The sequence below is a fragment of the Choloepus didactylus genome, chromosome 5 (assembly GCF_015220235.1).
Source record: "Choloepus didactylus isolate mChoDid1 chromosome 5, mChoDid1.pri, whole genome shotgun sequence".
Classification (NCBI taxonomy): Eukaryota; Metazoa; Chordata; class Mammalia; order Pilosa; family Megalonychidae; genus Choloepus; species Choloepus didactylus.
This window is the reverse complement of record NC_051311.1, coordinates 6,542,215-6,569,879: the sequence shown is the minus strand read 5'-3', so window position 1 is coordinate 6,569,879 and position 27,665 is coordinate 6,542,215. Positions and strand designations below refer to the sequence as shown.

The following is a 27,665-nucleotide window of genomic DNA, read 5'->3' as shown; positions in this document are numbered from 1 at the left end:
CCCAACTTTCCCATGGGCGCTATGAGAAAGGCAGTGGGTTAGTTTCATCTGGAGGGCATGGCACGGACCCCGACTTCCAGGAGGGTCTCCCCCCTGCCAGCAAGTCCGGAGAGCACTGATATTTCCCTGGATCTCAGTTTCTCCCTGATGTACACAAGTCAACAACTGGATGAGGCACATTCTGAGATCATCTCCGGGACTCCGGGACTCCGGGACTCCCGTCTAGCACCCGCCCTCCGCAGAGAACACAGCTGATGGGAAAGATCACTGGCGAAGCCATTTAGTGACCTACTCGTGAACGGCATTATGTCACATGCGGTTCAATGTTAGTAAAATCACCAGCAATTTTGTTCCTTTAAAGCTGCCAGTGTCTTCAGGACTATGGGAAGATACCAGTGGATTTTCAACTCCCTGCTGGTGCCGTCTGCCCCTCACGGAGATGACAATGGCCTCTCTGCTCACCCACAGCTCACCACCCTCTTACACATCAATCTCCCTTCCTCTAAGCTTATTAGCACTTTCCGTCATCACTAAATTCCACTTTTAGAGTTTGTAGCAAACCCATTGTCTTTTATTATTAACATACAGTTAAGTACAATATAGCCAGGATGGAACAAATAAAGTGCGATGAAAGCACTGAGGTGGAAGGATTAATTTTGCCCAGGGGCAGTGGGAAAGCTTCAGGGAAGATATAATTGTTTTCCAGGTCAGGAGCTGGTAAAGGGGATTATGAGCAGTGCTGTCAAGAGGCACCCAGCCGTGATAATTCCACTCTCTTAAGCTTATTCAATAAATATTTGCTAAATAAACAAATGAACTTAACTGAATGATATGGGGTGACTGGGTGATATTCCTTCAGTGTAAGAAATACAAGAAATGAAGCAACTTGTGGGATGGAGGAAGGTGTTGAACTTGGTGTTTGACACTTTGGGGGGTGGCTGAGGACCACTGATGGTTCTCCGAGGTCAGGGGAGAGCTTGCGGGTTATCTCCCAGCACTTAGTGCTTGACAGCTTACCAAGGGCTTTCCTGGCCATTATCTCCTGTCAATGTTGAGTCTCATAAACATCTACAGAATAGGTAGGGCAGGATACCAGGTCCAGGGTGGTCCCTAAAGCAACATCTGTGCCTGATTATCCCTCCTGTGAACCTAAAGAGGTTCCGTGAAAAGTAGGTGGGAAAGCAAGTCTTCTCATTACACGTCTGGGGTTTTGCTGATGCTGGGGGAGCAGATGTACTGAGTACATGGATGAAGCAAGGGGACCCTGGTGCGAGCCCTACAGTCAAAGGGAAAACAGGAGCAAGTGCAGGTGACCACATGCTCCCCGCCCCCGAGACTCAGGCTCCTTAAGGGATCAGGATGCTGTCATCCTTTGTCACCTGGAGAGAACCAAGCAGAGCACCGAGTGCACAGCAGGTTTAGTGGTAGTAACAGACGACACACTTGCCAGGGGGCAGAGTCAGGGTAAGTACATGGGGCTGTCCCCAAGCTAAGAAGGGCTAAATGCAGGTGTCGCTGGGTGAAGGCAATTCATTCTTGTCTTAGTCTGCCAGGGCTGCCCTGAGGAACACCACACAGTGACTGGCTTAAACAACAGGACTTCATTGTTTAGGGGCTACCACCTCAGCATGAAGGTATTGGCAGAAACCACTTTCTACTGGAGTCTAATCCTCCTGCCGTGGGCTGCTCTCTTTCCTCCTCCTCTGATTTCCACTGACTCTGCCTTCTCTTCTCAGCATGAATCTCCTCTGCGTAGGCCTCCAGTCCTGGGGATGTAGGCCCCTCATCCCCCACCTCCCGATTAAATTTGGCCTCATCGAAACAGATTCTTTGAAGACCCTATTCTCAGATGAGTCCTCATCTTCACAAATGGGTTCACCGCCACAGGACCGGGTGCTAAGCCGTGACCATGGCCCTGGGGGGACGTGATTCGGTCCCCGAGAGCTGTGCACAAATCTCCCCGGGAGAAGGTCAGTTGACTGGAAAAGAAGGGCCCGCCAGGGTCACCGCGGTGGTCCGAGGCGGGAGGCGCAGTGTGCGGCACGATTGTCCAGGCCAGCTCAAGAGCCGTCCGCGGGGTACAGGGGCTCCTGCCTGGTTGGGGGCGCAGAGGGGGAGTCACAGCCCGGGGTGACCTGGGGACTGAGGGATGCTCCGGGAGGTTCATTCCGGGCGGGCCAGGTGCCGCGCCCCCGCCCTGGCGCTCCAGGCTCGGGGAAGCGGGGACCCCGCGCGCCTCCCTCCCGCGCCGACCGTCCCCTCGGGGCGCTGGTCTCCTCCGCGCGCGCCCGCGGCGCCGGAGCGGGGCCGAGCGCGGGGGGCGCGCAGCCTAACGGTCCCGGGGCCGCCGCGCGCCCCGCCCGCCCGGTGCGTCATGACGCCGGCGCCCAACGCGGAAGCCGCGGGCCGGGCCGGGCGCAGGGCTGAGCGCGCAGCGGCCGGGGCGCGAGGCCGGGCGGGCGCGAGCCGGGAGCAGCCGGCGCGGCCGGGCCGAGGGGCGCAGGGGCGCGCGGGCGGCCGGGGCATGCGGCTGCCTCCCCGGGCCCGGGCGTAGAGGGCGGCTCCCGGCCTCGGGAGCGCGGCGCTGGAGGGGGCACCGCGGCGGCGGCCATGGCGACCCCCGGCAACCTGGGGTCCTCCGTGCTGGCCAGCAAGACCAAGACCAAGAAGAAGCACTTCGTCGCGCAGAAAGTGAAGCTGTTCCGGGCCAGCGACCCGCTGCTCAGCGTCCTGATGTGGGGGGTGAACCACTCGGTAAGCGCTGGGCTGCGGCGCGGCCCCTTCCTCCTCCGCCGCTCTTCTTCCTCCTCCTCCTTCTCCTCCTGCTCCTCCGCCGCCGCCGCCGCCTCCTGCAGCGCCGCGGGCCGGGGCGCCCTCCCGGCCTGCCCGCCGCCCCCTCCCGTGGACCGAGCGCCGGCTGCGGGGCGCGGGATCCCGCCAGCCTGGGAGCGCTGCGCCGGGGCCAGCGCCGCCCCCCGAGCCCCCGTCCGCCCGGGCGTCGATCGGCGTGTCCGTGCGTCCCCGCAGCCCGGACGTGGGAAGTTTGTGCGGGGCGCGGCGGGGGCTCCCCTCCGTGCGCCCCGGCGGGCGGGTGGACCTGTGGCGGCCGGGCGCTCCGGAGCCTCCCTCCCCAGGGGCCGGGAGAGTGGAGATCGGGGGCGTGGGCGGCGGCCTGGCGCCCCCTTTACCCTTGAAGGCGAGGTTATTGGACACGAGGAGTCTTTGGGGTACAGAACAAGCCCCTGTAAATATGGTATCTGGGTGTTGAGCATCTTCCCCGGCCCTGGCCGGAGCTGCCCGCCGCGGCTTGGCGGGGAGCCTCCCCCACAGCGGCAGGAAGGGCGGCCGGGGGGAGGCGCGCGCGGGGAGGTGGTCTCGGGGTGACTGCGCGAGAATGGGGTTTGCTTTAGAGGCTGGAGGGGGATGCTCGGGGAGATTGGCTTAAAACGCATCCAGGGTCGCTGGCGGATGCGCCGCTGCGGGCTGTGGGGACTGCGGCTGGAGGGGCTGCCGTAACCTCCTGCGGATCTTAGAGCCAGAAACTCCTGCAGTTTTGATCTACTTAGATAGGATCGGAAACGTGATCGCAGCTGCCGGCTGAGCCCTGAAAGTTTGAATGAGCCTGGGAATTGGGAGCGTGACCTTACCCCACTGCAGGCAGGCAGCACCTGAAGAAAAGACTGAGCCTGCTTCCCGTGTTTTTGATTTGGATGCCTGGGCATCTTATTCAGGGTGTTGGAATGAGAGAAGACCTTGTTGGTTTTCTAATGAACACTCGAATGAAGTTGTTTAAATGGCTCGAAAGCATAGTACTTGCATTTTTCTTTCCAGGTATTGGGATTGATTGTGTTTGTACGGAATGAGTGTTTTGAAGAGGCTGAGAAATGGTGACAGTATTTCTATCAGCTTGATAGCCTGATCCACTCACGTTCATTATAACTTCCTGACAATGTTTTGAACTGTTAGGAGCGTAAGCTGTTAAAACAGCGTTCATTACTGCACCAAAACTCCCCTAAATTTTATTACAGACAATTAATGGAAATCTCTCCTATGTAATAAAGTCTACAATTTGATTGTGCCGACTTTGTTCAACTATTATTGTTATTATTGATTTATTAGTTGCTATTCCTCTGCTATTAGTATAAGAGGTATAGGGATTTTGAAGTTTCTAACCCCATGAGTTCTATAGTGTTTATGCCTCTTTGAGGGTGCTTTACTTCTGTTCTGATGTCTTTGTCAGGAGACTGGGTCTGAGGGTTTAATCTGGTAAAAGAGTGTCACAAGGTGCTGCTGGGAAGGGACTGCTCTCTAGCACTTAGTCTGAATTTCAGCTTATTTTTACAACCTTGTAAGTGTTCATGATTTACTGTAACCATTCACATGGCTACCTTAAATATTTATGAATTGCTACATTTGTTTTAGTTTCTTGGTAATTGGAAGTAGTTTGTAGCTACTTAAGGCTTAAAAATGCAACATTTGTAGATAGTACATTTAATGTTATTTTCTTTCCCTTTCAAGAAAAATTAGAAATTCTGAATATAAACATCCAGAGGAGTGACATTTTCATAGTCTGTAATGTAAGCATAATATTCATTCATTCAACAACTGTATATTGGGCACGTAGTGCCAGCTGCTGTGCAAGAATTGCTAGAAGGCCTCTCACATTTTTGTCCCGATATCTTTATTTTGAGGACTCTGTATTGACATAAGAAAGGTCTCTTTCACAGCCTTCTTTTCTCACAATGCCGTCTATTTTCTTTCATGTTATTTTGGAGAAAAGAAAGCAGGCACATATGAAGATGAGATCTAGACTGTTTGTTGCTGTGTATTCCTGGTTGATTTTAGGCTTGTATTAGATAAATGTTTTTATATGACCTTTTGTGCACCAATGTTTATAGTATCATATGAGATCATATGAGAATAAATATGTCAGCAATATTAAAAGGAGTAAGCTGAGTGTTATATATTAAAGGGGACACATGGGTAAACATGGCAGAGAAGGAAAAACTTCAGATCAGCGTCTTTTCCAGAGCTTTGTCACAAATGTAGCAATTTCGTGCTTTTAAAATTCATTTGGATTTGTTTTCATGGTAGAAATAGCCATGCATTTGGAGTCCTAAAAAGGAATTGCATATTTTACCTTGTAGGCACTTATTGGGGGATTGGACCTCTCCCGCATACTGTAGCAGGCAGCTCTCTGGATCTGTGTTCCAGTTCTTTCTCTAATTCTAACTGACCATTGACCTTGAGCACGTGAACCTCTCTCTGCATCTCTGTTTGCACCTGTGAAGTGAGGTGGTTGAACTGGATGTTTTCCAAGTTTTTTCCCTAACTTCAGCATTCAACAATTTTTAGTCTAGCAGGTGCACAGAATATTAGGATTCATGGACGAGAAGTTGCATATCATAAAAGTTGCGTTGCTATTATGATCTTGCAGAGGGAGCCGCTCCCAGGGAACATTGGAGGCTGTGTTTAGAGGGGAAGGTGGTCTCTGGGGACTGTGGGAGCTGGGCGAAGGAGGGGTTTGATCGATTTGATTGTGGTTGGACTGCTGTGCAGTCTGTTAAGTCAGAGTCGATTTGATTTGAAATGTAAAAATTTGCAACCAAAGTGAACACTTCAGGTCCATCATGGTCATAATGAAAATCTTGATTTGGGCAATTCAGTGGCAGGAAGAAGCCTGCCATGCGGTGGTTGATTTGATATGTAAGTGCTTTCCGACTTAGAGAACCCATCAGCAAAGGGATCTGGGCCAATTTTTATTTTAAGTATTTTCAGCAGAGAATAGAATTGAATACAAAATGAAAACCACTACTCAAAAAGTCACTTTTGTCTTGTTAAACTTGGAATTAAACCAAAAATAATCAGGCAGTCGAGTTTCTTAGAATTTTATTTTAGCAGCGTGTGCGGCAGCAGGTAGCTCACTATGAGTCAAGGCTTGTTATAAATAAATATTCTAAAAGATTTTTATAGGTGTTGAAACGGGAGCCTTTTAGAAGTTAGTATTTAAAACTCATTTAAATATCCAAAGGGAGACATGCGTTATCTATATAGAAAAAAATTAAAATCACATAAAACTTGTTTAAAACAAATTATTTAGGAGTAGCCAAGTGTTAGTTAGTCTTTTGGTTGTAAGCCACAGAAACTCCAAGCAGCTTAAGTAAAAATTTAGAGTATTGAGAGGATTTGGGAGTGGGTCCCAGTGACATGAAGGATTGAGAACCCGACCCTGTGCAGACCGGGCCGAGGGCTTCTGGAATGATCGGAACCAGGTGGTTGGGTGCTGAGAGAATTTCGTGGTCTGATTGGGCCTTCATCTTTCTCAGAAGTTGAGTGACTGGTTTTCTCTGGAGGGCTCCTGAATTCCATATTTTGTGGGTTTTGCTCCTCACAGGGGCTCTGTGTCTCTGATTCTGTTACAGACATCCCACGGAAGGTTTCCGATTAGTTTGGCTGGGGTTGGGGGTGGCTGTGTCCCCCCCACCCCAGACTCTCCGCAGATCCCGGGGGACGGCCTTGGGGGTCTGGGCTGGCCCCCTTCGCATGCTGTGCAGCCTGGGTGCCGGTGAACGGGCAGTTTCCCAGGCAGCAGCCCTAGCTTTTATTATATTCTCAGCTAGATTTACCACTTGAAGTAGTTAAATACCAAACTAGCGAAAGAGTGAGTTCTGTTAAAATAATGTGAATGACTGTGAAATGATATTGACTGGATAGAATGTAATGAGCCAATTACATTAAAATAAATTAGCTAAAGATAAGATGAAGCTCATTTAATGGACCCCAGCTAACCATTCATTCAAGAAATGGTCCCCTCGTGCTGTCTTTTCCCTCTTGCTTTCCAGAAGGAAGAGAAATGCCAAACAGAGGTACATGAAGCTTATTATGAAAGGGTTTAGTTTTAAACCCCCTAAGATTTGGTATTAGGCCCTGAGATGAGAATACACTTTGTTTTACCTTTATCAAATACAGTAGCGTGAACTTTAGGGTTCAGAACGAGCCCTTGGCCAGACAGTGGTTTCTTTTTCTGAATGTGATTCTTGCTCACTTTCTAAGGCGGGATGCCTGCTCTGTCATTAGGAAGATTTTCAGCAAGAGTGGTATTAAACACAAACTCTACCTTTACTTGATTGGCAAATGCAGTCAACCGGACTAATTAATTCTAAAGACATACCCTTGGAAATGCAAATTTTGGAATTTAAGGGAATGGGTGCAATTTAGCAAAATGATTTGTGGTTGGACATATTTGGTTCCAATCTTGCCTTCATGACTTACAGGCTGTGTGACTTGGAGCAGAAGATGTAACCACTTGAGCCTCAATGTGCTTGTCCTAAAAATGGGAGTATGATTACTACTTCACAGGATTATCTTCAGGATTCAGTGAGATCGCGTGTTTAGAATCCAGTGCTGTCATTAGCACGTCCTAAGGTATCAGGTAGCTGAAAAGCCATTCAGTTCAGATGCAGTTAGGCTGGTAGCATGTTGAGCGGCTCAAGATCTGTGCTTCTCAAAGTTTGACATGCATATGAATCACGGGAGGATGTGTTTTAAAGGCAGGTCTGGGGTGGGGCCTGGGGCTCTGCATTTCCACCAGGTGCAGGTGCTTCTGGGGCATGGGCTGCCCGTTAGCAAGGCAGGGGAAGTAGTAACTGAGAACAAGGAGAGATTTCTGGACAGATCCCAGGCTTGGATCCTGTGATAAAATCAAGAAAGCTGGGAGACAGAATCATCAAGGTGAAGTTGGAAAGGGATAAACATTTTGTTGATTTAAGAAACACTGAATTGCAAGTGATGGTGGGTATTCAAGTGGAAATGCCCTTGTGGGGTCCTGGAAAGATGGGCTTCCAGCTCAGGAGCAAGTGAGGGCTGGGAGAGAGAGCTGGGTGTTGGCCGTGCAGAAATGGTCCTTGAAGCCACGGGAGCAAATTAGTCTCAGAGGGTGAAGTTGGGACACTGGAGGAGCCCTTGGCTTTGTGGGAAGGGGCAGAGGATGACGCAGCAGGATGCAAGAGGATCCTAGCAGGGGGGCAGCCCCGGGAGGTGCTCTGCAAAGCTGGATGGACCTGCATGGGCTGCGCTTTGTTGGGGAGCAAGTGATGGGGAAGGTGCACACGAAGATGTAAGGAGTGAACAAGGGGATGTGGCAACAGCATCTTTTTCTCGAAGGTTAGAAGGATGCCAGTTTATTTAGGAAAACCTATGTGTTTTCCTTGCCTCTCTCTGTCTCTTCCTTTCCATTCTCATCTCCTCCAGTCCCCCTTCCTGGACCGCTTATTTCCATGCATCCCCTCTCTCTGCCCTTCCTTCCCTTTGTGTGCCAGTCCAGCAAAGGCTAGGAGCCCCTTCTCAGAATAATGCTTTTAAGTGAATAAATGAAAATGCACCGGATATATCCTGCCAGGTTCACAGGTCCTGAATTTGCTCCACGGACCACTTGTGCAGCCCGTGGGACCGTTCAAGGACCTTTGCGGGAATAAGGTGGGGGTGGAGTGGGGTGGAAATGGGGGGCCACCACTACATGGTGGGAGCTTGCCCGGCAGGAATCCTGACCTCCCAGCTCACGGTCCCACCTGTGGGGAGCTGGGACTCAAGTCACATCCGCCAGCCGTGCCGACCACGTGGGCCCGGGTCCTGGAGATCTTTTCCTTCCCTTGGTCTCAAAAGCTGTGCGTGGACAGAGTTATGCATATGGTCATATGTTTGAGGACAATTTTTTCTCCTTATGGAAAGAAAACCGTGGCTTATAATCAAAACATGTTGGAAGAAAGCAGATACAGGATTTATTGATGAAGCGTGCTGCAGGGAGTTCTAAAGCAGTAGGCCACCTACAGATGAGCCTGTGAATTCCATGGAAGTCCCTGTCATTGCCCTGTCCCCAGTGGCTGGGAGCCGGGCTTTGGAGCCTCACTGGTTTCGCTGTGTGACCTTGAAACAGTTACTCGGCCTCTCTGTTTCTCATTTCTTTGCTTATAAAACAATCTCGCCTCCTCCATGGGGTTGTTATGTGGGTTAACCAGTAGTTGTAAGGTCTTTAACCAGTTCATGGCACATGGTGAGTTCTTAGTAGATGTTAGCTGCTAGCAGCGTCATCAGGGGCATGTTAGAAGTGTTGCGGCTGTATTTTCCTGGTGTAGTCACTGTTGCACTTGACGTCTTTTGCGTGATGAATTAGCATGTCAAAATTTTTATCTTGCCTTTGCTTTGTTTTCTGTAACTATTTTGCTATATTTTTCTTTCCTGTATCTTTAATGCCTTGGCTAGTGTGTCAAAAACTCTAATTTGGATTTGCTAATTGCAAGTTGTGCCAGCTATTGATATTTCACTGTTTTGCGTTTTGTTTTGTTTTTAACATAAAAGACACTGTCCCAAATATTTGGGATGCAAAATGAGTAGGATGCAGCCCCTGCCCTCCGGTGGCTCAGGACTGAAGGGAGACAGACACGTGTTGACACCAGCATGTCGGTGCTGGGTGGGAGTGTCGGCTGAGGTGAGCCAGTGTAGGCTGTGACGGCTTCTTTCCCTGGGTGAGTTGGCCGGGCATCGGTGTGCAGTTGTTTGGCCAGGCACCGGCCTGGCTGTTGCCCTGGAGGAATTTCCTCGAGGGAATGCACAGATCCCACAGCCTGCCTGGAGGAGAGGATTGGATGTGGGCCTGTCAGGCCGCCGGAGCTGAGGCTCTGGGAAGAAGGAGTTGTGTCCTCAAGTCTGCCCCTTCCACTGCTCCTGGGGTTCCAGCCTATGCAATTCAGAATCAAGACTTCAGCCTCACTCCCTCTTCTGGAATTCCCAGCCTCCGGCCAGCCCTGTGGAATTCAGACTTGCCAGCTCCCACAGTGGCATGATCCAATTCCTTATGGTAAATCCCCTGAGATACCCATCCGCATCCCCAGTTGGTTCTGTTTCCCTGGAGGCCCCTGACTGATGCGAGCCTATTGGGAAGGTGCCGTTTGAGAAGGTGGGAAGGAGGGAGGCTCGGCCATGTGGACACCTGCGGGGGAGGGTCCCAGGCAGAGGAAACGCTCGTGCAAGGAGCCTGAGACCCTGAGACGGGCGCTTGCTCGGCATGTTGGGGGAGTGCCAGGAAGCCAGCGTGTCTGGGGCAGACGGAAAGGGGGAAAGAGGTGGAGGTGGGGCCCCAGTGGTCTTGGTCGTGATGAACTCCCCCCGGGACGTGGAGAAAAGACAAGGTGGGAACTGTGAGGGGGACCTGAGGGTGCAGCCTCCTAGCTGGGGAAGGTCGGGCAGGGCGTCGGAGGCCACGGGGACACCACCAGCTACAGAGCAGAGAGGACACCTGTGTGTAGGCAGACAGGCCTGGGCCAGGGGCCTTCTGCTCAGGGTGGGCCACGGAGGGGAGGCTCCGGCCCAGGCACCCAGTGGAGACACTGGGCCTCGGGCCTCATGCGCCCCCTCCTTCCACAGATGGGGATTCATGAGCACATTCACGCTTGAACCAGGCACGGCTTTCCCTCTGTGTTCCGTGGAGACTTGGGGGTCTTTGGTGGGCCTCAGAAGCCAGGAGAGGGGTCCTGAGCCAGTGGAACTTTAGCCCCAACCTCGGCGTCAGCCAGAACAACCTGTGTATGTCCTTGTTATCATTTTCTGTTTTGAGTTGAGGCACTGAAAACAACATGCACAGGGAAAAAAGTTTCCACAGCCAGGAAGATAGAAAAATACCGAGGTAGACGATGGGGGACATCAGGAGATGGTTGAAAAGGTAGCCCAAGGCCAGGTTGGAAGGACCCAGTGGCTGATGTTTGCAGAGAAAAACCAACAGCTGTGGTGACAAAGGTCCCTTCAGAATTCACCCTGGGGCCCAAACAGCCCTCAGCCCTGAGATCTTGCTCTCCCCATAGTGTGTTCTCTTTCCTGCTTTCTGAACCTATTTCTCTCCTTTTCCCTCTTCTTAAACCTCCGGCTAGTGCCCCCCCCTCCGGCTGATTTTCTGGTTCCAAAAGCCACGGACAAACAGAAGCCCCCAGCTCCGCCCTACCCGGCACCCCAGCTCCTGTTTAGGACCAGCCGAGCCTGCAGGCTTCCGAGGGGCTGCCCGATCCAGCGTGGACGCTCCCAGCCAGGCATGGCTGTTCAGATTTCAGTTAAAATTAAATAAAATTTAAGCTTCACTTTCTCTTATCAAGCACTCAGGAGCCACGTGTGGTTAGCAGCTACCAAAGTGGACAGTGCAGATCCAGAACATTCCATCACGGCAGCACTTTCTGAGACCCCCCGTCTTAAAAACAGAATAAACAGGAGCAACAGCACGTCACTCACTTCAGCGTCCGCTCTTTCTCAGCACCCCCTTACAGCACATTTGAGAAGCCTCGTCTAAAGATGCCGTATCCACTGTCCATAGCCGCTGTCCCCCGTCACCTGAACGGACCCCAGTCAAGCACCCCCCACCTCTCCCGGGCGACTGCTGTCCTCGGCATCATCAGGAACCTCTCTGGTTTGGAATTCAGGATTCCCCTTTTTGGGGACCCTCCCTGTTTTCTTTCTCCTTGCCGGCCTCCTGTCCTGCACCTCCCTGTCCAGCCCCTCCTCTGTCCCCCCACCTGTTGGAATGACCCCAGGACGCCATCCAGAGCTCATCTCTAGGCCTACATTTTTTTTACCCACAGGATCTTATCTCGTCCCAGGGCTTTTGATGCCATTTCATGCTGGTGATTGAAAACCTGTTTCTGCAGCCCGTGCCTTCCCTCCTGGGTGCTACAGCCCACCTGTCTGCAGCTTCTTACCCGATGTCTTCACTCGAATTTGGACAGGTAGCTCTGCCTCCTCCCAACCAGGGCTCTTCCTTTCCACCCCACCCCACCAACCCCTGCCCTGACTCAGTTTCTCTCAGTAAGGGGGCCGCCATCTGCCCAGGCGCTCACATCGGAAACCAGGAGCCAGACTCGATGTCTCTCCTTTCCCCCGCAAAGCCCATTTTGAACCCCAAGTCTTATTGCCCTGTTTAAAACCCCTTCCTCTGCAACGCTTCGGTAGCCTAGCAGTTGGTCCCCTGCACTCACTTGCCCCTTTCAGTCCACAGCCCCTACAGCAGGGGCAGGTGAATTTTCTGACATGTAAGCGACATCCTGTCACTCCCACACTTAAAACCTTCCAAGGCTCCCCATGGATTTCAGCATCAAACCTGAACTCTCTCCCAGGACCTGCTCCCCCTCGTCCTCATCTGTTCTCCTGCACCCTGGCCGCCCTCTGTCCGTAAACACGCCCAGGCCAAGCTTAGCACGGCCACAAAGCTTCTGCGTTTGCTTTTCTCTTTTTTCCGGAATATTCTTCCCTCAGAGCCTTAAGTGCTGGTTCCTGCTGGTCATTTTAGCCTCATCAGCTAAAGGTTGCTCTCATCTGAAGTAGCCCCTTCACTATCCTGTTACTTTGCTTCATTTGCTCCATGACACTTGACACGGTCTGAAAGGAGGTTTTTATGTATGTGCGATGCACAGCTGCTGAGGCCTCGTCCTCCTCACTGCCGGGCGGCCACACCTAGGACACACCTTTGTGAAGATTCCAGTAAATACTGTTGTGTGAATGAGATGAGTTGTGACTCCACTGTGGGCCACTAGTGCCCAGGTGGTCCGCTGTGCCTCCTCCCACGTTAAATTTCCAGTGACGTGTAAACTTTGTTTTTGCTCTGATGGAGCACAATTTTTAGAGCGTTTTGCTGAGTGGGTTGTACAGTGCCTTAGAGAGTGGGAGAAAAACTTGCTGCAAGTTGGTGATAAGAGGTGTGGTGTAACCACAAGCCAAAGAAAGAGCTGCTGTTTACAGTGGCGTGCGAGAACTTTGCCTCGTGAACACAACAGAAGTCTCAGAGAGGAAACAGCTTCTCTCATACAACAGCAGAATGTTGAAGGGCTAGCGAATGAATTTTGTGAAGACATGGATGCATTTCTAAACAATCAGACTTTATTCTATGGAATACTGCACTGCATGTTATTTCTGATTTGTTCAGTGTACTTTGAGTCTTTCAATGGCTTCAGCATGCCCCCCAAAATTCTAATATTCTGAAGTGTGCTGAAAATTAAATTCAGGCGTTCTTAAATATTTTAAGATTAGTGATAACTCCAGTATCTTAAATCTTTGTGGGTCTTTGCTACTGTGTCTTGTTTCTGTGGGTTCTTATTTATGGTGCCTTGTTCCCATGTATGCTTGGTTATTTTTGGCTGTGAGCTGCTCATTTTCCTTGGAAAATTATAGGGGAGGAATCTCTGAGTCTTGGGGTGAAGGCGTGTACCTCCAAGGAGGACTTATCTTTTTTCTCAAGGTACCCAGGGATGCTACAGAGCACAACCATTTTAAATTCACAGCTTGGAATGTTTTGGACCTCATGGTGATAGAAATTTGGGCTGCAGTCCCCTGAGGATGCGATGGGTTTATTTTTGGTTCACTGTTACCTTGAGGGTGTAACCCTTTTGGATCCTAGTCTTATGGAGAAAGGTTTCCTATTAGACTCCCCACCGTAGGTGGCTGTGACTTCCTCTCAAGCCACGTGGCCTTCAACTCTGAAATTCAGTTGGGTGCCAAGTTGTGCACAGCCCTCTGTGTTGAAGTGGCTTCCACGATTAGCCTGCTGCTCTTACCCCAGCTTCCAGTGAGGTTTTGGTGAGATAAAATCTCCCACCTCTTCAACTCTCAGATGCCTTGAAGAAGGTGTTTCAACAAATATTCAGGGTGGTTAGTTTTCAGTGGCAGAGTCGATCTGAATAACTTAGTTCCAGTCTGTGGACAGAAGTGGAAATCACCCCTCGAAGTTTCTTGGCAAGGCTGTGACAAGCCAAATCCCCATGGTAGTGGGTGATTCTGGGGTGCCCCGAGGTTGGATCAGCGAGGGGAGCAAGTGGGACAGGCCTGGAGGCTCTAAGGAAGCTTTGCTGTCAGCTGGGCAGGAGGTGAGGGGGGCTGAGCTCTGGGGCCCTGGTAGCAAAAAGCAAGATGTGCCCAAGAGACGTTTCAGAAGTCGACCAAAGGTGTCAGAGAATGGAGGGGAAGGACCTGAAGGTGACCCCAGCATTCTGCTTTGGGAACCTAAATAGTCTCACTCGTCATACTCTCCCTTAACATTATTGTTATCTTTTGGGCTGGTGCATAAAATGAGTCTGTATTCTCTGCACTTGTATGACTAATATGTGGAAATTATCATATTTCCTATTGTGAAATTTTCACAAATGTTACCGTTTATAGATCAACACAGCATTTCCTGTCACCGATCTAAATAGATCCTGAGTTGTGCTTTAATGGTCTAGCTTTAACTGGTACCTCATTTTGTAAAAAGTGTTATTTTTCATAGTAAAGGTTCTACCTGGAACTTTTGCCACAGTGGCGGCAGTCTGTGATAACCCTTATGCGATTCCCGACTGTTCTGCAGCTTCTTGTGTGCTTGTGTACAATGTCTGCAGAAATTAGGAATGCTGCTTGCATGGAAGTTTTCCTGTCTCTAAAGCTGACCGACTGGCCAGGATAGAATCTCCAGCTTTATAACCATCTGTGTTGACTACTAGATTTCAGCAGTAGGCCCCAAAGACTGGAGATTTTGATTTAAAATACTTTGATCTTCTATGAACTCATTTCATTTTCCTCTAAAACCTTTACTTTTTTTTTTTTTTAGGTATTTCTCAAATTTATTTGACTCTGGAAACCTTTTAACATCCCATGAAACAAGTGTCCTTGGGTTGTGGTTGCCTTACACAACTGTGCTTACTAAGGAAAATCAGTAATTCTAAAACCTGGCACACTCATTTATGGTTTACAATTGAGAGACACTATCTGGAATCAACCATTACTTTAATGAGATGTTTGATCTTAGTGAGGGGGTAAAAGAGGGGCAGACAGAGAACATGGAAGTACAGGGAGGGGACTGGATGCCTTAAACTTGTCTGGGGCTTGAGTTAATCTGTCAGTTGTTCAGGCTTACTACGTATACCTTCTTTTTTTTTCAATGCAGTTGTTTTGAGATATAGTCACCTAACATAAATCCTCCAAAGTATACAATCAGTTGTTCATAGTATCATCATATAGTTGTGCATTCATCACCACAATCAATATTTGAACATTTTCATTACTCCAAAACATAAAACAAAATTAAAATAAAAAAGAACATCCAAAACATTCCATTCCCCTCCTCCCCCCATGGTTCATTTACTTATTTATTTTTTAAACACTCATTCATTGTTTCTGTTTTAACTTCATCAAAAAATTGAAAAACAAACAATGAAAAAAACTGACATGTCAAATAAAACCAAAACAAAGGGAATAAGAAAAAACTGTAACCTAAGATAACTGCATTGCTTCTAACACGTTCCTCCCATACTCCAAGGAAATTAACAAACCATAACTGAACAAAGGAATAAGAAAAACAACTAATCTAAAATAACTACGTTGCTTCTAACATGTTCCTAACCTACCCCAAGAAAATAAACAAACTATAACCAAATAAAGGAATAAGAAAAGCAATTAACCTAAAATAACTTCATTGCTGCCAACTTGTTCCTACCATACCCCCCACAAATTAATAGTCATTCCTGAGCATTCCCAGAACATTAAGTTTACCCTCTATAACTTACCTGTCTTATTAGATTATCGTTCTCCCTTCACTAATTGCTGTCTATCGCTCGGTCCCCTACATTCTACAATATAAAACATTTATTTTACATTTTTCACAGTGTTCACATTAGTGGTAACATACAGCATCTCTCTTTTTGTGCCTGGCTTATTTCGCTCAGCATTATGTCTTCAGGGTCATCCATGTTGTCATATGTTTCATGACCTCGTTCCTTCTTACTGCTGCGGAAAATCTTTACTTTTTGAAAAGAATCTTAAAAGTCAAGCTGAGCCTCATCATGTTAGGGTCTTGTCTCTTGTCGTGGTATTTCAGCCTGGTTCCCTGCCAACCCCGTCATTTAATGGCCCTTACTTTAGGAAAAGGACCATTATGTTACCCTTCACCTCCCAAGTCCATGGACAGAATGAATCTTGGTTTCTGTAGGTATGATTTTTCTATCTTCCAACCCTTTAAATATACTTTATGCATCCCTTTTAGCTGATGAAATCCAGAGTTGCATGTAGTATTTTATAAGGCCTGTACCTACCTGAAAAATCAGCTTTTCATTTATATATGCTATAGTTTGCTCATTTTTTAAAAAAATTGGACATGTGATGTTATATCAGGTTGTGTGTGTGTGTACATATATTTATATGAAAATTCCTGCAAGTGACTATTAAAAAGTCACAGTTATTTTCAACAAATAATCTGTGTTGAAAAGGCCAAAATTACTTGAAACCGTACTGGACAATCTTGGGCATAAGATCTTGTATGTATATTTCAGTATACTTCAATATTCATTCCCCTAAATTTTAAGAGCCCTCACCTTCAACCCAAGCTAGCTGTCCTATGGCTGGGTTGTTTATTAAAAGAGGGATATGGAGTTTGTCAGCACAAATCCATCACCAATATAGGACAACTTAAAGCACAGGTCTTCTCGTAACTGATTTGAAGCTTTGTATTCATGTGCAAAGAGAAGCATTTTCATTACCTCCGCAAAGACTATTCTTAAACAGATCTTTCAAATAAGACCTTTTATTCATCCAGCAAATTTGCTACATATTAGATAGTACACACGTCTTAGAGAAAAGAAATACAAAGAACCTCGCCTGTTACAGTCCTACTGGGAAAGGAGGTAGCAGGTGATTATGTAGACAAGGTGGCAAATTGGTGGACAAGCAGAAGTGCCTCATTCGGGGCCTGTGACAGGAACCCAGGTCAGATCGGCTGAGGGCCGAGAAGGGCGGGGCATCGGGGCAGCCCAGGAGCCTAAGCGGGGTCACGGGGTCAAGTCCAGAGTGGTCCCCGTCTCCCTTCTCCCAGGGCAGCGGGGTCTCCAGGCTCCCACGACCCTCTGTGAACCTCTTCTCTAAGAACGCTGGCTTTTTCCCATGGCACCAAAGCTTATTTGCCCCCCAGTTCCAGATACATTCAGAGAGCGATCAGCTGCTCTGAACCCCAGTTTCGGATTGCAAAGAGTGAGGGATCCACCTGGCTGTGGCTGGAGGAGCAGGCGTCCTGAGGGGGCTGGGCTGCCAGGCATCCCACCCGATGGGCTGTGGCTGCTGTCAGGCCCAGACCCCCTCGGGATCTTGGGGATGGACACCGGGAGAGACGCACAGAGGAGGAATAAGCTGCTCTGGGAGATTCCCGGTATCAGAGTTAGATCTCCAAGGGTGGGTCGGAATGAACCCGACAAAGAAGCTAGGGGCACAGGGTCCGGGGGAGGAAAGAGCCCACACCGGCAAACAAGCATCGAGGGCACTTGGCCTTTTCAGGGGCCCGGACCGTCTTCCTGGCCATTGTCCTTCCCGTGTTCTGTCTTTATGGTTTCATGCACTTACGCCCCTCACAGAGCCCCCTTTAAATGCTGCTGTTTTCCTTCATCTCGGTCAGAATCGGAATCACACCTGCCAGGTGCCGGACACCCTGCGCTTGGAGCTCAGAGTTGCTGTGTTTGTAAGTACAACCTGGACTTTCAGGAAAGCATTCAGATTAGTCACGCCAGGAGTGACCTCGGTGGCGTACCCCTAACCCGCACAGAGGTGGACGGCCAGGGCAGGGAGACACAGGTCAGAGCTGCCACCCACCCATCACCACAGGGCCGGGGCTGGGCACCCTCTGTGGAGGCTTTCCGGGGCTGTTCAGGCTGCACAAAAGACAAGAACCACACTTGAGAGCATCCTCCCCTACCATTGGAATCTGCCTTGGAAAATGTGCAATTACACCGTCTCTTCGCTACACCCATATGGCTGAAGTGCAAATCAGGTTATGCCACGCTGGTCAGTGGGGACATTGGTGAATGATGCAGGAGCTCGTCCGTGCACGATTTTCCCCGAGCATGTTCCTACTCAGTGCCTTCCAGGAGCAGCGGCGGGTGCAGGGGGCACTTCCTCAGCGAAGGCAGCAGAGCTGGCGGGAAAGCAGCACCATCACATGCCCCCTTCCCTCCCTCCACCCGGGTGGCCGCGTGCTCTCTCGGAAGGACTGATTTCATGGCTCTCTCCGGTCTTTGCGCACATTGTCCTGTGTGTGTTGTCCAGCCTTTGTGCGTGTTGTCCAGTCTCTGTGCATCTTGTCTCATGCGTGTTGTCCAGCTTTTGTGCGTGTTGTCTGTGTGTGTTGTCCTCATCTGTGTAACTCAGAAGCTCAGTCCCTCCTTCCGTCTCTTCTATCAAGTGCTCTTCACCTTTGTATTTTTTAAGATAAAGTCCCAGTATTTACTGTAAGATTCTGTGTTTATGGGGAATTGAACAATTTAAAAAATGGATATGTGCTCTTTTTAGGCTCGTCGTCTTTGTTTCCTTGTCCTGCTGAGAGAGTGCCATAGGCTGCGAGGGGTCTGCCAAAAATCTGGTGTTAGTGTGTGCTTGTGCGGAACTTCAGGTCTTTCAGGAACACGCGCGTTTTCTTGTAACAGAAACACTTGCCTTTCCGAGGACTCTGGAGGCCCCTGGGAGCCCGCAGGTGCTCTGCCGTGGCAGCCGCCGGCTTCTCGGGGACAGCAGGTGTGAGTGTGGCCGAGCTCTGCTGGGGAGCAGCCCATGTCGAAAACGCTGAGGACCTCTCCAAACAAGCAGATGCTTCGCTCTTTCGGGCCCCCCTGGATTTTCTCCATGCCCCCCCCACCTGGGCTTTCCCCGCCCCCAGGTCTGTCCTGACCCCTCACCTGGCCGTGCTCTGAAGGCTCCCGTCCCCCTCTCTGTCCTTCGATTGCCGCCACCTTTCTCAGCGTCTGCCCGAGGTCTGTGCGCGGGACGGTGAGAGGCGCTTTCTTGTCACCCACCCCTCCCTCGGAGCCCCCAGACCTCAGGCTTCTACTGCGAACTAGGACGTGGAAAATGTTACCCCTGGAAACAGCCAAGTTCCAGAGAAGCGTTTGGAGCACCTCCACTCAAAGCAGGCTCTGCCTGGGCACGGATGCAGGGTTCCAACGCCCTGGCACGGAAAAGACGGCTCAGAAACAGTTCTCCCAAACCCACAAGGCACTTGGTTTTGGCACACTGAGGACAGGGGCCAACTTAAGAAACATTTTACAGGAAAAAAATAGAGGGCAGGTGAAGGCTGGGACAGCCTTTGACTTCTCTTGCAGTTTTGTTATCGGTATTTACAAATTTTAAAAATGCCAGTGAAACTTCAATCCAGTCAGTAATCAAGAATTTTATTATGCATTATGTTAAACTTCTTTCTCCTCGAGTTTATTTGGCTGAACTAGAAACAGTCATGGTTTCAATGGAATATAAATTGTAATAATTACAGAGGGATATATGAAAAACTTGGAAGATAAACACAAATGTAGAGAAAAATTGCCATACTCCTTCTACCCAGAAGCAACTAATATTAAAATTTGGGTGTCTTTCTTTCCATTATATATATTTTTCCAAATCAATAATGTTTTTTTTCTCATTATCTGGTCCATATGTTTGCTCATGTATTATATATTCTCCACAATGATACTTTTTAATGGTACATCATAGTCTAATAAGTTTTAATAGTCTGTCTACATTGGTTCCAGTTGTTTCCTAGTTAAAATAATGCTGCTTTCAACATCTCCCAGTATAAAACCTTTTCGTATTCTGGGTGATTTCCTTAGGCAGGCTTCCTGCTGGGGACTTACTTGGTCGGAGGGTAAGAGCACTTTAAGGCCCTCGGTACATGTTGCAATGTGTGTGAAAGCTTCTTTGCCACGTTGCCTGCTTTGAGTATTTCCAAATTGAACCTATCAAACAGCAAAGATTGGAATAAAAAGATACCGTTTTCTTTACATTTTTTGCAATGTGTGCTTTTAACCTCTATAAATCTGTTTAGAGGAATTTTAGGCAGTTCGGTAAAGAAGGTTCCCCAGTGGGTGGCTTGCGGGGCCTGGCCTCTGGGATTGGGGTCCGGCTCCCTCACTGACCAGGCAGGTCCAGGTGCATAAGGCAGCCCCCGCAACCGGCTCCGATTCTCCCAGTCTCTTCTCCATTCCACTTTAGAATCCTCAGCTTCTCTGAAACGCATAACTGGAAAAGTTGCCTCCTAGAGGTAAATTGATCCAAATGGATGAAGGGATGCTTTGGCTGTGTTTATTCACTAGTGATTCTCATCTTCAAACCCTCCACCAGTTGTGCAAAGGTTTTGGTTAACATTTGGCTGGTAGCTTCTATTTTCCTACAAAATGTGTTGGCATTTATATTGATAAGGATGGGGGGATTCAAAAGAAAAAAGACTTTTTAAATTCGTTTAACATTTCAAAACAGGTTAGAAAAGTGTTTCTGAGTTCTCTGCAAGGTACAAAGCACATCTCTCGTCACAATGCTCGCTCCATTGTACAAATTTCTTTAAAAAAAAAGCAGTATTTTCCTTGCACTTGTGAACACCTCATCTCTACCTTCAGGGACTGACAAGCTCATGAAAAACAGTCATCCGTTGGGTAGTGTATCCCTGACAGCCTCTGCGATCACCAGCTAGGTCAGGGAATATGGATCATCTGTATTCACGTAAAAGAAAAATGTGTTAGTCATCCTTAAGACAGCACTTTTATGTGCTTTGCTTATTTCTGAGATAAATAGAGAACCCCCGTGTGGTACAGCTGTCCCTGGGCCACTCCCTGCCTCACTGTCCAAGGCTCCATTTTCATACCACACAGATGAGGGGGTCCCTGCTGTCCCCCATATCTTGGGAGTCACATGCAACCCGGAGTGTGCAGTGTTGATATGGGAAAAACGACCCTCAGTGGAGATCCTGACGGCCTCCTCCCACCCCCATGGACCGTCTTGCTCCCCCACATCCCCCATGGATACCCCACCCCACCTGAGGAGGTTCTTTGGGTTCGGTTGTAAATGAAGGAGAGGTGGCTCTAGATGGAACCCTCTTCCTTCAAGCTCTCTTCGTTTCTTGGATTCTGTCTCACAAGTCACAAAATGGTAGAACCAATGGTACTTGTGACTTGATTTTTTCCAGCTCCCTCATTTTAAAGCTGAGAAAATTGAGGTGCGGGGAAGAGAGCACACACAACAGTCGAGTGGGGGCCTAAACACACATCCCTTCTCTGCATCCGGGCTGGCCCCGTGGGTCAGCTCCCCGTGGGCAGCCTGGGACAGCAGCTGCCCAGCTGTGCCTCCGCGGACCCGCTGATACCTGACTTCCTGATGACAAGTTCCTCCTCAGATCTCTGCTCTGTTCCTTGCCTGCCAAGCATATGGCCTTGAAGTCATCTTTAGTTTTCTCTCTTCCTCCCTGCTTTATATTGTCATAAACACATGTGTAGTCTAGCTATTCCTGAAATGTGAAGATGCTTATAAATAGACTCTCATTTCCTGAGGAGTTGCCTTCTAAGTGAATCAAGACACAGAATCACTCTTGGCTCATTCAGTGATGATGAAATCCTAATAACCGCCGGCTCTGGGAAAGCTTGTGAAATGTTTAATGATGAAAGTGTAGATAAAATAAAACAAATAACCCATCAGGGTACAAATACCAAGTTGTAAAGAGGGGGAGAGAAATACATATTTAACATAAAATTTTGCACAATCCTGGTTAAGGCACTCGGAGCTTGGGGCTGAGTTTCTCAGCAGCTGGGACAGGGCTGGGGTGTGACTGGTTTGTGTTCACTCCCTGGTTCGGAGGGAAATTTGAACAACATAATGAATGCCCCCAATAGATCAAAGCAGACCGCAGTTACCAGATGTGCCTATTTATTATTGAGTTCTGTGACAGTCGAGGGCAGAGGGGGGCCCCGGGGGCTTGGGGGACAGCTCAGGTGCACGGCTGTCCCCTAATCTGGCTTTATCCAGAGGGAGCACTTGGATACGTGATGCTTTTGAGGAGGTTTTCTGGTTGTTTTGGGGACAGATTGAGGTGACCCTCAGGTGCCTTGAGGACCGGTGCTCTGCCCGGCAGGTGCCTCGGTGTGTTGGCGGCGAGGACCCGGCCGTGGACGCACCTTACTGAGGAAGGGCCCACCTCACCTGAGGCAGCTCACGGCAGGCTGGTCCCTTCCCACGCACCTGTTTTATCACCTTCTCAAAGGTGCTGCTCGCTGGCAGCCCCCAGCCTCTACTCTGGAGAGATGGAGGATGAGGTTCACAGCAGGAGATACCCAGCACCCACCAAGCCGAGGAGAAGCTGAAGTCAGCCCCCGCCATGTCCCAGGGGAGCCCAGCCCACTGTCGGCAGCCCCCGGGTGATGTCCTGACTCTGGCTCACGGTCCAGGATGACGGTGACGACGATGGTGGAGTCTGCCCCACAGTTCTCAGGTGCTCTCATCGCTCCTCCTGGCCGGAAGGTGCTGGAGACAGCCCAGGAGCCCACAGCTGGGAGCAGCGGGGTGGCCCCGCGATGCAGCCACGTGGACAGGGCCACCTCGCCCTTCGTGGAGCCGGGTGGGGTCCACGTGGAAAAGGAGCCTTTTAAAGTGTTACAGGATCCCTGTTTTACACAAGTGATGGTGTAAGTGCTCTTTTCCCATGATGAAGAGTAAGGAATAAAATGAGCTATACAATTAAACCAAAAATGTTGTGAGAACGTCTTTCTGGAGAAAAATGTAAAACCAACTCACTTTTTGCATGAAGATGTGTCTACAATGAAGTGTACTGGGGTGATCGGGAATTCTGAGAGGAGGGGAGAGAGAGAATAAGAGTAATCTGGGTCTCTCACATAGAGATATGGAGGAAAGAATGATGGATAGAGAAAAGCACAGTAGGATTTTGAGCTTTAAGATCCTGGGAGACATGTAGGTACTGGGGAAAGGGTGATAAGGATGGGGGGACTGTGGACTCTGCCAAGTCCTACCATTGTCCGGAGCTGTAATTGGGTAAAATGGGGTGTCTGGCCCCACCCAGCCACACAGAAGCTCCGGCAAAATGACTGGTTTTTGTCTGCAAAACGGGGATGCCAGCTGCACTCTGCCTCGCTGGGGGGTCCATGGGGACTGCCCAGAGTCACGTGTGCTCAGGGGTAAGGGTCTGGCTCCAGGGCCCCCAGCCCGGCGGTACCCCCTGCCTCTGGGTTTGTATTGAGTCCCTTGGCCAGTTTTTCTCCTTGGTTAGAGGAATGGCATATATCGATTTCACGCTCAGGGCAACAATGCATCACAAAACGTGGTGGACATTGGTGCCAGGCTGCTTCAAACCCTGGTCCTTCCAAGCTCAGCTTTCTCATCTGAAAAATGGGGTTGGCGTTTCTCGCCGCCTTGTTATGAGGGTAGAGTGACGTGAAGAACGAAAGCGTGTGGGGCAGGCTAGTCAGGAAACCTTGGGATCTTCCCCCTTCTTTGTCGTTTGTGCTCCTTCAAGAAAATTTCTCTTGAAATAGGAGAAACTTTAGTTCTGTGTCCCTCTCTTCTACCATGAAATTAAAATCTTCCAAAATTTTGTTTTAAATCTTCCAATTCCTGGAAACGCATGCACCGTAAATAGTTTCAAAATGAAGAAATAACTGTAGTTGGATTGTTACCAAGAAGGGTATAATTTAAATGATTTAAACGATTTAAGTGACCGATGCTGGATTGGAGGCACATGGGAGGCGGCTCAGCACAGTGGTTGGAGGCTGGATGTAGGAGCCAGATTGACGGGCTCACATTCTGGCCCTACCACTTATTACCAGTTACCAGCTGTGTGACCTTGGGCAAGTTACCTAACCTCTCTATGCCCCAGTTCCCCCATTTTGAACAGTGGGAGAGGATTAGCAGCTAGGTTGTAGGGTCCCTCTCTCCCTCCCCCCGGGGTGGTTTTGGAGATTAAACAATGCTCAGTACACACTTAACAGTTGCTACATAAATGTTAGCTGCTCTTACTGTTGTATGTTGGCGATGATGGTATAATGCTGGTCAGGTCGAGATTTATGCAAGTTTAAAGAAACAATTAGAATAAAAGGCTTTTTCAGGATAAGCAGTTGTACTACTTCTCTTTCTTTCTGCAGGGCTCAAGTGTTGAAAAGAGTAAGCAAACTCTGGCCTTATTCAGTGATGTGCTTACAGGGATCCACTTTTGTCCAGCCATCATTCTTGGCGTGAAAATCTTGCCAAAGGAGAGCTTGCGCCGTCAGCAAGGCCTCCACACACCGTTGGTGCACTGGCTCTGCGTCCTTGGCTTGTAGCGTACTGTCCGCTTTCGTTGGCTTGTAGCGTACTGTTCACCTTTGTTAGCTTGTAGCATACTGTTCCACTTTTGTTAGCTTGTGGCGTACTGTTCCATTTTATTGCAAGGTCATACCTTCAGGTGCAGCTTGCATTTCCCCCGGAGCCCTGTCTCCCTCTGGCATGGCTCGTTTGTTTCGTCTCAGGGGTTAGTGACGCTGCAGGGCAGTGGTTTCTAGAACACCTTTAGATGTAGGCACCTTCGCTAAGGGAGAGCTCGGGAGTCAGCTCGGTCTGTGGGGCAGGGGCTGGAGGAGGACGGGAGAGGACAGCTGGCTCCCAAGTGGAAGGGTTCTGCCAGACCCAGTTCTGTGAAACCTCCGAGATGAAGAACCTGCCAAGGAAGAAGAAACAAGATGGGGCAGGGTTTTTAAAGTTATAGATAAACAGATTTCCAAGTAGTTCCTTTCTGGAATCTGAGTCTCTGTTGTGCTCGATCATTTAAGATGTGCAGTAAACTTTAACAAGCCCCAGCTCCTCCTCTCGGGTCCTGGTGTGTGTAAATGTAAGGAGCTTACAGGGATTGGAATGACCCTTTAGTCAATCCAATAGTAAGCAAAGTGCTCTGTTGTAGTAGAGCCTAAGTATTAACCCCGTGACCAGGGCTAATATAACTGAATCAAAGCCCTGATACTGTTGCAGGTATCACAGCTTCTGTGTCTGAAAACATTTTGTGCTTTTAGAGACGGTGTGGTTTTCCCCACACAGGCTGTCGATGCTACTGAAGATTATCAGTCAATCCTGTAAAGTTTCTTAACTTTTTGCTGGAACTCTGTGCAGACTTAGGAGATATAATTCTTCATTTTGAGTCTGTATAGAATCCTGTTTTCTCATGAGTCAGTGTTATGTTGTCAATTTCTGGTTTTTCCATTCATATTGTTTTCTTCTTGTATTCAGGAAATTTTCTTCTTTAAAAATCTTTCGAATTATTTTCATTTTGGTGGACCTTTTATTCATCTCTAATGAAATAGGACCTGTTTGCTGTTTCAGATGAGATCTTCTAGTTCCCACTTCAGGTTCTCCTGCTGTTTCAGTGCCGATTTTACCTGTGGAATATTCTTTCTCAAATCTGAAGTAAGCCGAGACTACATTATCCCAAGATGCTGCTCCTTCGTCCTTTTTTATAATTTGACATGTTCTTGCTTTCATGAACTGTAAGTTAGTGGGGCACATCATAAGCCCCACTTATGTCATGTTTAACTCCCACGAATTTCAGCTGTTGAAACGGTACAGTCCACCTGCCTGCATGCAGGTCAGCACGTGTGGGCTGTGGGTCGGGACCCAGAATGGGCCCCCACGGGGCCCTGAAAGAGATTCAAGTGTTTCAGGACATGTAAAATTAAAGTGCAGTCATCAGCTGAGTCAGCATAAGAAATTTAAAATATTGAAATGTTCCTAGACTTTACCATCCTTTCCTGTACTCATAAATTAAAGCAAAAAGAAGAACTTGCTTTCTCCAATGATGGATTCACCTCTCAACCTAGGATAACTGCCAAGAAGAAAATGAACTTTCTGATACATCCTGAAGCACCTTCCAGAACTCTGAAAGGCATCCAGGGGTTCACGGGAACCCCCCTCCCTCACCCCATTGATGGGGTCTAGTTAGGATGTAAGACATGGAAACTCCTGGGAAATTCGGTTTCCGTCGATGGTGAGGAGTGACTGTCTGGGAGTTCTGGTGGCCCCGGGAGGCGTCACCTGCCCCTGGAGTTATCGAAGGTTGTGCTGGTTCAGCTCGTGTCCTCGGTTCCGTCCGCATGGTAGACAAGATGGCCGGACTGTCACGTTCAGGGTACAGTCTGTGGGTATGTGCATGATGATCCCACTCTCCCCACTCAGGAATGAGTGAAATGCAAGGCAAATAGTACCATGCAGAATTGGCCTCAAACTTGCAGAAAAGCAAATTATTAGGAAACTAATTATCAGTAGTAAATCACAATCAACACGATTGACACCTGAATATTACACAGCACCCTTGTTGATGAGCTGAGAGCTCCTGACCCCCGCTCTGCTGTGCTCAGGGGCCCCACACCCCGTGGCCAGTAGGATTAGATGCTTTTACCTTCTTAACCCTGATGCTTTTCTTTGATTGTCATGAACAAAACTTCACAAACACAATTTTCTTCCTAATGATTCACCTTTCATCTGAAAATTTATTACCATTGATAGTAGGGTTTAGAGAAGTGGAGGCTCTGAATCTAATGTCTTAGTCCATTCTAACGCTGACTTAACAGTGAGGCTGTGACCTGGTAGCAAATATTGAAAACATTGCTTTAAAAAAAAAAATCAGTGAAGGGGGTGCACAAGCACTTCATCAAACTTCCCTTAAAACCATGTGAATACAGTCGCTTACGCTTTGTAAGTTACAATTGTCATACCATCACTTTGAAACTCTCAAAATAAAGCAGAACCGTTTTAAGAATAAAAGTCCTATTGAAAACGTAAGCGTTAGAATTCTTGAAAAAAATATCGATACATGGTCTCACTGTCACCGTTAAAGTTAAACGACAAGATTGTCATGGGTGACGAGTTTTTGTTCACTGCATCTCTTCCACAAATATAAGAATGATCCTTAACTCACCTGCTGCTTGACTGGGCTGGACAGTTGCCCAGGGAGCTGACAGTGCAAAGTTAAGCAGCTGGGCGTGGTGAGCTGAGGGGGCAGCCGTGCCAGGCGGGCGAGGAGATGCTCTAGAGGCACTGAGCACGGCCTCTGGTGGCTTGGCCAGGCGGTGACTGCTGGGCGGCAGTGGCTATAGACCGAGCAAGTTTTCAGGAGGAAACTTAGTCCATGCCCAATATGTACGGTCCCCCACCCTCATGCCCGCGGCATCTTGCCAGTTGTTAGCGGGAGACCGTGCTGCCAAGAAGGAGTTGCAAAGGGACCCGCGTTAGGGGCCACGCCACGGGCCTTCGGATGATGGGGAGCTTGAGCTGATGCTGCGTGGTGGAGGGAGCCTCGTGTTTTCCAATAGCGCGCATGCTTCCAATAGAGGCTGAAAACATGAGGAGGACAAGTGTAGCCCATGGACACAACCTATTAAAATTGTGAGCTATATTGTACATGCAAGACAGTATAATGAAGCAAACAAGTACAGCTCAAAGAATAATTGCAAAACACACTGGGTGTAAGCCTTTGTGGGCAGGTGGAGGGGGACACTACTTAAAATTTTTTTAAACCATTTCCCTTGGCAAAAGTAGAGGCCTGGCTGTGAGAGCAAAGGGCACTTACTGTTTAAGTGTTATCACAGGTGTTGATTACTGGCTTTTAAATAGAAAAGATGTAAATTTCCATTTGAATATTAAGCATTTCTAGCTATTAAAGCAGCAGAGTGGGGGAAAGGACCTGGAAGAGGGTTTGCCACAGATCAAAGTGGGTGGGCTACTAAATAATGTACAGAAAATACGTGGCGAAGCACTTAGGGAAAAGGACTCTAAATTACATCTGTAAAAGGTCGGGCTCTGAGCTTCTTGTTTGTATTTCAGAGAGAGATCATTCAGATTGT

The 27,665-nt window shown here is 48.8% G+C and overlaps 1 protein-coding gene across 2 annotated transcripts in view; it reads left to right on the top strand.

The window, feature by feature from the left end:
* The first annotated feature begins 2,431 nt into the window (after positions 1–2,431).
* Positions 2,432–27,665, top strand: part of PIP4K2A (phosphatidylinositol-5-phosphate 4-kinase type 2 alpha) — a 154,405-nt gene continuing 129,171 nt past the window's right edge. Inside the window, exon 1 of one of the 2 annotated variants that reach the window (XM_037837838.1) lies at positions 2,432–2,754. In XM_037837838.1, the coding sequence (XP_037693766.1) occupies positions 2,611–2,754 (144 nt within the window). In that variant the 5' untranslated portion in view covers positions 2,432–2,610. The remainder of the gene's footprint in view (positions 2,755–27,665) is intronic. The other variant, XM_037837837.1, reaches the window with a different exon arrangement.